The 11,595-nt window shown below is 42.3% G+C and overlaps 1 protein-coding gene, 1 non-coding gene and 1 pseudogene across 2 annotated transcripts; 1 reads left to right on the plus strand and 2 right to left on the minus strand.

Moving 5' to 3' along the window:
* Positions 1-345: 345 nt before the first annotated feature.
* LOC125997922 (methionine aminopeptidase 2-like) lies at positions 346-2,053 on the minus strand (annotated as a pseudogene).
* A 3,764-nt stretch (positions 2,054-5,817) lies between these two features.
* LOC126001874 (HIV Tat-specific factor 1 homolog) lies at positions 5,818-7,266 on the plus strand. Its single transcript, XM_049769080.1, has one exon. It carries the CDS (start codon positions 5,821-5,823, stop codon positions 7,264-7,266), a length of 1,446 nt encoding a protein of 481 aa, XP_049625037.1. The 5' UTR covers positions 5,818-5,820.
* Positions 7,267-10,189: 2,923 nt separating this feature from the next.
* On the minus strand, positions 10,190-10,378 carry LOC126002917 (U2 spliceosomal RNA). Its single transcript, XR_007493514.1, has one exon. It is a non-coding gene; the product is annotated as a U2 spliceosomal RNA (small nuclear RNA).
* Positions 10,379-11,595: the final 1,217 nt, after the last annotated feature.

The raw sequence follows: 11,595 nt of genomic DNA on the forward strand, positions 1-11,595 counted from the left end.
AGCATTCCATTAAGGATACAGCAATATAAATACCTAAAAAATCTCTTAGGTGTTCAAAACAAAATGTCTCAGGCATTCCTAATTTGATCTTTATAGCATTTTCTAGGAATGGGGAGAGGGAAAGATGAACAGTTAAATCTCAAAGTCCTGAAATCTTTTCCTTTGGTTAATTATATTAGGTGTAAATTGCATTTGATCACATTCTTTTTTTAAAACATGGATAAAAGTTGTTCCATGTTAACATTGTTCCACTGTTAAACAGACAAGTTGCAAATTAATTCTGGTATAATGTGGTCTAACAAAGCTTAGAAAATAAAAGATGTTTTGGTAGCTTTGGACTAAGTTTTAATAGTCATCTCTGCTGAAAACTTCTTTACATGTTGGATGTAACAAACTGTACTCTATGGGATCCTTTAATGTCATACAATGGCAGATATGAATCTACTATGCTCAAGTCAAACAGATTGTTTCGAGCTATTATGTGTTTACTTCTTCCCAAGTGATCGAGCCATCTACGGCAGAAGGCAAGGGTACCAGTTTTTTCATTGATGACATTGAACACATGTTTTGTTCATGGAAGCCTTATTGACACATGTACAACATCAAAGTTTTTTCATTTAATTTGAACATTCGACATCATCATGAACAACACCTTTTTCTTTGCTACCAAAGGGTTCAATAGCATAAAATTCTCCTTCCTCCATCCTTGTTGCCTCCCCTTCTTTCACAATGGGCACTGTTTTCCCTGTAAGTATTCTATATGGCCCAATTGAATGTTCATTTAGATTATGAATTGGCTTCACTTGATATGTTTTCCCATCTATTTCAACTTCATATGATTCCATAACTTCTTGGATGGCTTCACCAACATCATATAGACAGACATCAATTCCAGCACACTTTATTCCAGTGTGTGTGGCATCTTTTACAGCTTTTATCATATTTGGGATTAAAGTGACAGTAAAAGCACAATCAGTGATCATACCACTTATGTGTGTTCCAAAGCCTATCTAACAGGTGTCATCATACTGTAATACTGTTGTGTTGCCAGAATTGAGAGTGAAGTGGGTAGTACAGTTATTGAGAGAGCATCCTGTAGGGAATGACAGGCCTTCATTTAAGCCATTTTTCTTTTTTTTTCTTTTTCTTTTGTTTTGGGGCCACACCAGGTGACGCTCAGGGGTTACTCCTAGCTATGCGCTCAGAAATCGCCCCTGGCTTGGGACACCAGGGGATCGAACTGTGTTCTGTTCTAGGCTAGCACGTGGAAGGCAAACACCCTATCACCTGCACCACCACTCCGACCCCTTAAGCCATTCTCTTGTATTAGCTTTCGTGTACAGTCTTCCAGCTTTTCACAGATTTCTAACATTGTCATTCCAGGTTTGATCCAGCTCATAATGTATTTTCTAACTTGGCAATGTGCTTCTGCAGTTTCTCAAAAATCATTCCAAATCTCTTCACTGGCTTCATCTAATGCTTCCTTCTCTTTACTTATATGCTGTTCTCCAAGCAGCTGTCCTTCCATCTTGTGTGAATGGGTACTCACATTCTTGTCCTTTGGGAAATACAGCATTAGGATACAGGCCACATAATGGAATAGAGGGTGGGTCTGTTGGAACTTTTAGTCCTCTCCTCTTTTTCTTCTTTCCAGTTACCCATCTTCAGCACAATCTGTCTTCCTCATCTCTTTCTTTCTCATCCAAAGCTTGTCTTTCCAGTTGTCTTATAACCTCATCAACAGATTCCTGATTCCTTATCAGGTTCCTGTTGCCCTGCTTTGCCAGTATCCTCCTCCTTCTCCTTCAGATTCTCCTCCTCTACCTCTTCCTCTCCTCCACTACCTCCTCCTCTTCTTCCTTCCTCCTCCTCCTCCTTCTTCTTTTTCTTCTTCTTCTTCCTCCTCCTCCTCCCCCTTCTCCTCCTTTTTCTGTTTTTTTTTTTCCTTCTAGGCCTCCTCCTCATCCGTAAAGGCTGCTTCCTCCTTGTCATTGAGATCTAGATGGACATTCAAGTGACTTCTGGAGGACTCAGTCTCCTCCACATCCACCATATTGCCTGAGAGCACTCAAAAGTGAGAGAGCACCAAGGGTCTGCTCCTTCTTTCCACCATCAGTGTGCAATTTTTTTAAATTCCTGTAGTTTGGATTTGGGAGCCACACCTGGAGGTGTTTGGGGCTACTCCTCATTCTGTGTTCAGGGAATTTTGTGATGCTAGTCATTGTATTTACCAGGGTCAGCTGCATGAAAGGCAAGCAAGATATACAATTTCCCTGCCTGTCTTTACTATTTACAAAACATGAACAATATTAATAAAAAATAATGACATTTTTGCCTGTCTGTACTTGTAATACCTTTTTTTTTACTTTGTTTTATTGACATTACATACACAAAGTATAAAATAAGAACAGCTTCGTATTTGCATTCTTTTCTGGTTATCACGATGATTCACTTTAGTATAAAGGAAGGGAGTTGGTGCAGGGTCAAGCTTGCTGCCTGCACTGATGAGTTCACAAAAAGATAGAATGTTGTAGGACAACCAGGGAGTGGTCAACCTGTTGACCACTTCATCTATCAGAGTGGCTTGCTTGCTAGATTGTGATTTATTTGTGTCTGGGGAGCATTTTGTGTTTTGTCTTGTGGCCAACACATAGGTAAGACAAATTAATTGGGGCTGGAGTATAGCAGAGGGATCAGAGGTAATGCTTTCCTGCTCAGGACCTGATTCAATCCTCAGTATTGACTAGCTCCTGAGCCCTGCCAGACTGGCAGGTCTAATGTCAGATCCTTAGCATGTCAGGGTCCCAGCTGCTCTGAAAGAAATGCAGAAAGGAAAGGAAGGAGGTAGAGAGGAATAAAATTCAAACCATAGTAGGCTTTCTATTTCTATTGTCTCTTCACCTTCTGAATGTCGATCTTTCTCTGACTGTACTATGGACAACATGTCAGGGGGCATGTTTGTTTCTATGGTTAGTTGTAGTGAAGTACAGATAGGGAGCTCTGGAGAATTCCACTCAGCAGTGGAAAGCAGAACCACAAGGCAGTGGAATATTTTCAGTGGTCCTCAAACTATGGCCCACGGGACACATATTGTATTTGTATCTGTTTTGTTTCTTCATTGCAAAATAAGATATATGCAGTATGCATGAGAATTCATTCATAAGTTTTGTTTTTACTATAGTCAGACCCTCCAATGGTCTGAGGGACAGTGAACTGGCCCCCTGTTTAAAAAGTTTGAGGACCCCTGTAATATGTATAAAGGCAAGCAAGGGTCTTGTCATTCTCAGTCTTTCAGAGATGTTGGCATTTGACATTGCCTGGGACTGAACCTGGGACTAAGGCCTTGTGGCTTAGTCCCCCAGCACTGGGTGCCTCCTTAGTGAGTTCACTGGCAAAACTGGGCTTCTATGTGGCACGTCTAATCTCCAGAATCCTCAAACCCACCTCTGCCAAGACTTTTCTGTGGACTTAGGATCATTGGTGATTGGAGTATAGATCACTGGGGGCAGAATCACTTAGGGTGTTACCAGGCCTGCTGAATCTTCTCGTACATTCTTTGACACTTGCTAGAATACACTCTGAAGGTGGATACCATTCAGAGAAGTGTTTCCTGAAATGAGTGGTACGAATCCCTGTTAGAGGGGGGGCATTGGAACACCTAGGGAGGTGATGCAGTTTCTGTTGCAATTGGAAAGTGCTTTCTGTTTTCATAAAGAAGGTGATTTTCAAGAGGGTGTTGAGTATGGTTTTTCTTTTTCTGATAAGGGAGCAGAAGACTGAATAAATGCGTGGGGGGGCATCTCTGATACAGAAGAATGCCAGAGGGTAAAGATTTGGAAATGGGTTAAAGGCTGATACAGTGGAAACTAATTGCTAAACATATATTATATTGCCTTTATTATTTTGCTGTATCTTTTAATTAATAAGTAATACTTATTTTCCCTTCATCTCTGTCATCCTATAAAATTAATTTTAAGTAGTATCAAGTACTGTAAGATGAAACAAAGTAGTATGACATATTTGACAAATTATAAGGTGACATTCATCACATGGACTCCATGGCCCACATGGAAGTTTAGGGAAACTATAGGTTTCTAATGAGAAAGTCAAGTTTAATTAATTGTCCTCTGATGAATAGATTTGCATTGGGGTTTGGCAGCTGAAACTTAATAGCTAATTACAAAGTCTGCCAGAATGCAGCAGGTAATCTGCACGTTGGTTTCATGTTGGAGATGTCACAATTGTTGTTTATCCAAGGACAGCAATGCAGAGGGGATAAAAGCAAGGCTCGCTAGAGGCTTTCCAGGATTGAGATCTGAAGGTTGGTGCATGGCTTCCAGACGTCAGACACAGGCCAGGGTAGATTCATTTGCTTCAAAGGACATTTGCTGTTATCTGGCTACATTTGAATCATAGAGAAATCAGCAGCTGCCTATGGTGTCTAGTTTTCTGAGTCCATAACTCACCCAATCACCTTCGACAATATCATCCTCTCATGTCCTTCCAGTTCCTGTGTCTCATTCTGTCAAGTCTCTTCAGTGGTTGAGTACCATTCAGGGCTCCTACAAGTTATAATAACAAAAGGATTAACAAGACAACAGCTGCTCATGATAAAAGTTCTCAGTCATTTTGCAATAGAAGGGAAGTCCCTGTAGACTAGAGAGATTGTGTAGAGTTTAAGGTATGTTCCTTGCATGTATCTGAGCCCCTAGCCTTGCTGGGTGAAGTCTTGGAGGCCCGTGAGCATTGCTAGGTCAGTCTTTCAAGCACCAATAGGGTGCACTGGGTAATCCCTGGCACTGCAGGTCTGAATAGCACCATATCCTAGAAGTCTAGAAGTCATAAAATCTCCAGCACTGCTCAGGAACCCCCAAAGAAAAAAATAAATTCCCTAATCTAATAAGGAGCACCTACCAAAAAAAACAAAAACAAAAACAAATAAAGTTAGCAATTTCTGAATGGTGCAAGACTTTGATTGGAAAAAAAGTCGTTTCACAAAGAGTGGTGAGTGCAGTTAGAGAAATAACTACACTAAGAACTATCATGACAAAGGTCGTGAGTGAGAGAAATAGAATTCCTGTCCCCAAAACAGGCAGGGGGTGGGGGAGGAGGAGGGAAATGGAGGGCATTGGAGGAGGGAAATGGAGGGCATTGGTAGTGGGAAGGTTGCACTGGTGAAGGGGGTGTACTTTTTTTTAATATAATTTTTATTTTGATCATAGTGGCTTACATATTGTTGACAATAATATTTTAGATACATATTTACATAAAATCAGGGGGAATTCCCATCACCGATTTCACCTCCGTTTTCGTCCTACCTCCCATATCCTCCTCCCTCACCCCCCGGGGCTGCTAGAAAATGTGGTCCCCTCTGTACCTAGCTTACTACTTAGTAGTCTTGCACCTGTTTGGTCTTGGTGCCTCCCTTACTTCTGGGGGTGTACTTTTTATTTCTGAAATTCAACCACGAACATGTTTGCAGCCGTGATACTCAAATAAAGATATTACTAGAAAGAAAAAAAAGCCATGTTGGCTACAGAATAAAGCATGGATTGGAAGGTGGGCGTGTTGCGTGCAAACCACGACGTTGTGAGGTGCCTGCAATGGCGGCTGCGTCAGATTAAGCAGGAAGTTCCGGCCATAGGCCAAAGGTCATAGGTCATAGGTCATAGTCTTGGCGTTGCGGCGCGCCCATTTCCGGCATCCGGCATCTTGCCTCCCGTGAGGAGCTGCGACCTCTGGGCCTAGGCCTGAGAGGCCTTTTCTTCTGCACCCCTTCTCGCTGGGACCTTCTCCCTTGAAGGGAGTTAGCTTGGCAACATGAGTGGCGGAAACGACGAGTTTGAGGAGCAGTTGCAGATGCAGGAATTGTACGGAGACTCCAAGAACGAACCCACCGGGGACTATGAGGCTTTCAGGCAAGTACCCGCTGACACCCCTTACGAATGGGACCTGGCCCAGAAAGCATGGTTCCCAAAGATTACTGATGATTTCCTTGCTACGTATCAGGCCAATTATGGCTTTTCTAAAGACGGTACGCCTAGTTCCATTGCAGACATGCAAGACGTAAATGCTACAACTGCAGAGGAAGCTCTGCAAAGAAAAATTCCCGAACCCAGTGACCCCAGAAAGAAGGGTTTGGAAAAGAGAAAGGGTGAATCCGGATGGTTTCATATTGAAGAAGACAGAAATACAAATGTCTATGTGTCCGGTTTGCCTCCAGACATGACAGTAGATGAATTTGTACAGCTCATGTCCAAGTTTGGCATTATCATGCGAGACCCTCAAACGGAAGAATTTAAGGTCAAGCTTTACAAAGATGAGCAAGGCAATCTAAAAGGAGATGGGCTCTGTTGTTACCTGAAGAGGGAGTCTGTAGAGCTCGCATTGAAGTTGTTGGATGATGATGAAATCAGGGGCTACCAATTACACGTGGAAGTGGCCAAGTTTCAACTGAAGGGGGAATATGATGCCTTGAAGAAGAAAAAGAAATGCAAAGACTATAAGAAGAAACTGTCTCTGCAACAAAAGCAGTTAGATTGGAGACCTGAAAGAAGAACTGGGCCCTCCCGAATGCGCCATGAGCGAGTTGTCATCATCAAAAACATGTTTCATCCTAAGGACTTTGAGGACGACCCATTGATACTGAATGAAATCAGAGAAGACCTTCGAGCAGAGTGTTCCAAGTTTGGACAAATCCGGAAGCTCCTGCTCTTCGATAGACACCCAGATGGTGTGGCCTCTGTCTCTTTCCGAGACCCAGAGGAAGCTGATTCCTGCATTCAGACCCTCCATGAAAGGTGGTTTGGTGGCCGTCAGATCACCGCTGAAACGTGGGATGGAACTACAGATTATCAAGTGGAAGAGACTTCAAGAGAAAGGGAAGAAAGGCTGAAAGGATGGGAGGCTTTCCTCGATTCCTCTGATTCTTCTGAGGACCACAGAGATCTTCACTGCGTAAATCCCGTCAATATTTTAGAGAAGACTGGCCCTGCCAGAGTAAGGCACCTTTTGGAGCACACATCTACGTCAAAAGTGAATATCCCAGAAGCTGTCATGGAAATGGCATTTGAAGAACCTATCAATGAAAAGAAGTTTGAAAAAATAGAAAATGAGGGCAAGTTGGAAGAAGATGCTTCTGGGAAAGATGCTGAGGAAGGAGGCCTTCAAAATGAGGCTGGTGACGGTTGTCTCAAAAGAAAGCAAGATCCCTACCCTGATGGAGAATCTGGAGAAGACAGTACTAAAAACTTGATTAGAGATTAGAGCATTGACATTTTCATCAGTACCTCTACTTTGACTTTAATGTATGTTAATGACTTTAAATGTATGTTTTGTGGCTATTGAGCTAATAATGCAAATAAACCAAATACTTATTCTTTGTTAAAAATAAAAATGGTGCCTGCCTTGCCTGCGCTAGCCTTGGATGGACTGAGGTTCGATCCCCCGGTGTCCCATATGGTCTCCCAAGCCAGGAGCAACTTCTGAGCACATAGCCAGGAGTAACCCCTGAGCGTTACCGGGTGTGGCCCAAAAACCAAAAAAAAAAAATAATAATAATAAAAAATAAAAATGGATTGGAGAAGTAAACAAAAGTCAGATATAACATCATGCAGAGGTTATTCAGATATTTCAGATAGAGATGAAAGCTTTCAGCCAGGTAAATGGCTCAGGGGCAGAAGCATATGTTTGGCAAGCAGGAACCTCAGATTCCATTTCTGGCACCACTTAATCCAGAGTACTACAGGGAGTTCCCCATACCCAAAAGAAAAAAAAGTAAAAATAATTACACATGGGTTTCTTTTTTTTTTTTTTTTTTTTTTTTTTTTTTGGTTTTTGGGCCACACCCTGTGACGCTCAGGGGTTACTCCTGGCTATGCGCTCAGAAGTTGCTCCTGGCTTCTTGGGGGACCATATGGGACGCCGGGGGATCGAACCGCGGTCCGTCCTAGGTAGCGCAGGCAAAGCAGGCACCTTACCTCCAGCGCCACCGCCCGGCCCCACACATGGGTTTCTATAATAAAAGTGAGTGATATCTGAGAGGTAATATAAGCCTATTCACAGATTGGATTTGAGTATTGAGGGAATAATGTAAGGAGCTTCTAGGTTTTTTTTTTTTTTTTTTTTTTTTTAAGAACTATCCTTGTGAAAGTGGTTACAACTGTCAGCAAGTTAAAACAATAATAGCAACCCTCTTGAGTTTGGAAGGAATACTATTGGGCCCTATAACCTTAACTTTGGGATAATATCCTATAGTAACTAACATATGTAAAATTCTAATTTCTTATTATCTTGAGTAGTTTTATTCAAGGATAATTATGAGTTGTGTGAAAAATAAATCTGGTAGTGTGATATGCTTTTATTCTGCCATTGTGTATACAAAGGAAGGCAAACATGCCAGTACAACTTCCAAATTGACAGAACAATTTCACAAGTTTTTAGGCTATTTAGGAAATGATGTATCAGTTATTAAGTTGTTACCACTGTTAGTTATCAAGTGAGGCAATCAACTGGAGCCCCAAAGTTTTGTAGATTATTTCACCAGACTTTCCAGTCTTCAGAATCTGAAATGATAAAGTTATTAAAGTGATATTTCTTAGTTTTAAACAAGAGGAGAGCAAGCTGGAAGCTGTTGGAACAGTCAACTGCACAGGAAAGGAAGATTGAGGTTCTTCCAAATGTTCCCCACTGGAAGCATAAGTAAGTCTGAATAGCTCAACTTTTCCAGTAATCAGAAACCAAGAAAGCCAGAGCATTTTGCTAATATTAGAGAAATTAATGGCACACTATTCATCTTCCACTTAAGTAAGGTCACATGGGAAGGAGAGAAGCACCAGAGTTTCACTGTGTGTAAGGGACCCTTCTTAGAGCGCCATAGTTAGTACTCCATCCTTGCCTGCTTGCACATCTCCTGCCATCTCATTTCTCCCCCAAAAAATACATCTTGCTTTCTCCCAGAGGCTCTCAGCCACTGCTGTCTTATTTCTCTGAGATGCTGGTGGTGGTGTTCTGGGGCCACAATGGTCCTTTGGCGTGTGTGTGTGGTGACGTAATGCCAGGGATCAAACCCTCACAATACCATCATGTCTCTCTACATTTAGGCCCCATCTTTGGTTCCAGTCTTCCTTCTTCAACTCAAACTTTTCTGGACACATATCTCCCTCTGCCTTGTGCGCAGTTTTCTCTCCTTAGGACACACTTTTTCTTTTTTTCCATCTATTCAGAATGAGAGTATTCATTTCATCTAGGTCTCCTTTCCTTTGCCTGGGAGCTGAGGTATGAAGCAGAGAAGACAAGAGCCAAGCTGGCCAACTCTTCCTGGGCCAGGAAAGTCCCGGAGCCAAGGGAAACCACAAGACCAGCTCCTTCAGGTATCTCTGAGTTCTTGCTCACTTTCATTTGAGGGCATTTGGGGAAAGTGGTGGCCTTCCATGTAGGCTGCTGTGTTCTGAGAAAGAGGGGAGGTAAATGGACCAAGTTCTATGCTGAGATGGAAGTTTAAATTATGGTTGCTTCCATAATGAAGCTGGCATAAATGAATAATCAGGAGAGAAATGAAGTCAAGTCTAGTATTTCCACTCCTCTCAGCCATCTGACTCCTACCTTTGAGCTCTGCCAGGAAAGTTCCAGAAAACTTTATTTATTGGGTGCCATTATTTTATTCAAGCCTCAAGCCACCATCCCTGCTGTGAACTGTTCCAGGCATTCTTGCCAGGATAGCTTAAGTCGGGGAAGAGTGTTCTCAATGTCCAAATTCTCTGCTCCTCCATTTCCCACTACCCAACCCCCAGATCTTATAGCAGTAGCACCCCCCCCCCCACACACACACCTGTGCACACCCTTAGTCAGGCCTTCTTGTCCTTCAGTAAACAGCTTCCAGTGAAGCCAGAGCATGGTTCTGCTTATCCTGGGGAAATTGAGTGGAGCTGGGAGTGGATCTTGAAAAGAAGTAGCATCTTTCAAATACGATTCAGATGATGACTCAGACAAGTCTTCCAGAAAGGGGAGGGGCATGATTGTTTTGTTTTTTAGGGGATTAAAAGCAATCTTGTGATTGGTACCCACAGCCTTGTTAAACTCCCCCTCCACTCCCATACTGGATCTGAATAGTTTATTCTCTCTTTTTTTTTTCTTTTCTTTTTTTGAGAACTTTAATCTTTATTAGAAAAGGAACCAAAAAAAAATTGTTTTTTGGTACACTGTTCCTGGAGGTACTGCAATACCAGGTCGATGTCCGGAGCGGACGGAGCAAGCTCGTCTTCTGACTCCCAGTTCCAAAAATCCATTTAATATATTGTCCTCGGGTAGAGGACGTATCAGATATTAAACTAATAAGAACAGATACTGCTTTATCTTAGCCAAAAGGCCGAGAAGCGATTGGATCTTAAACCTCTTATCAGGCTCTTCCTTTGAATAGGGGTTCTGCTGACATTGTCGCCTTATGACTAAATCTTTGGCTTTATGTTCAAGTCCAATTTTGTTGTACTTGTGGAAGTGCAGTTTTTAAATGCTACCATAGAAATTTTCTGAAGTTTGTAGTGGGTTTGAACTGATAGTTAGCTCACTTGAATTTGTCATTATCTTTTCTCAAGACTTTCAGCACTCACGGCAAAAGCTCGTACTTTCTCTTTTCTGTGTAATGGTCACGGCCTCTGTGCTATCCATCGCACAGTTGCCATGTGCACCTCTTCTATCTCTGCTTCACTGCCTTATTTGTGTTTTTGTTGGATATACACTGACTGCCAGCCCTGGGCTCCTTATATCTGTTCCCCTATACTCCTTCCATCCAAAGGAAGCCTTAGAAGCAGAAATGGTCTGACTTGGTGTCATAGAAGCCCTGGATCTCAGTATAGTCTGGTATAGACTGGTATAGTATGGTATAGACTGTCAGGCTGTCAGATAACTCCAATTGAATCTGATTGAAGACTCCCCAGAACTTGTTACTCACAGCAGTGGGGAGGTCAGAGACATGTACAAAAAAACTTGGATACAGGAGTCCTGGATGGTTCAGTGATAAAGTACCTACCTTGTAAGGTTTCACCCCAGTACCACTACCCATGTGTCAAGCACAGCCCAGCAGCTCTGCTCTTGAGGATCCCTGACACTGTAATAGGTATGTAGTTTCCCATATCCAACCCTGTAGCTTGGTGTGTGTTAGAATCACAGCTAAAATGTGTGAATCCTGGTGGGTACAATAACCAGGAGCATTGCCTCCTGATTATAGAAGCAACAATAACAAAGGGAAAGGGAAGAGGAAACATTATCCAATAGAAATTTTGCCTAAAGCCATATGTTGGTGCACAAAACATTATCAGCTCACCCCAAGCCCTGGTAAGTTTAAGGTTTGTTCCTAGGTGTGCATAGAAAGATCTAGGTCAATGCCTGTTTGCCTAATCAATTTTCTGGCTTCTTTCATCTTTTTATTCTTTTTTTTTTTGGGGGGGGGTCACACTAGGTGATGTTCAGAGATTACTCCTGGCTCTAAATTCAGGATTTATTAATTCCTAGCAGTGCTTGAGGGACCATATGGGATGTCAGCGATCAAACTCTGGTTGACTGTGAGCAAGGCAAGGTCCTAACCACTGTATTATCAGT

This window comes from Suncus etruscus, chromosome 2 (genome assembly GCF_024139225.1).
Source record: "Suncus etruscus isolate mSunEtr1 chromosome 2, mSunEtr1.pri.cur, whole genome shotgun sequence".
NCBI classification, from domain to species: Eukaryota; Metazoa; Chordata; class Mammalia; order Eulipotyphla; family Soricidae; genus Suncus; species Suncus etruscus.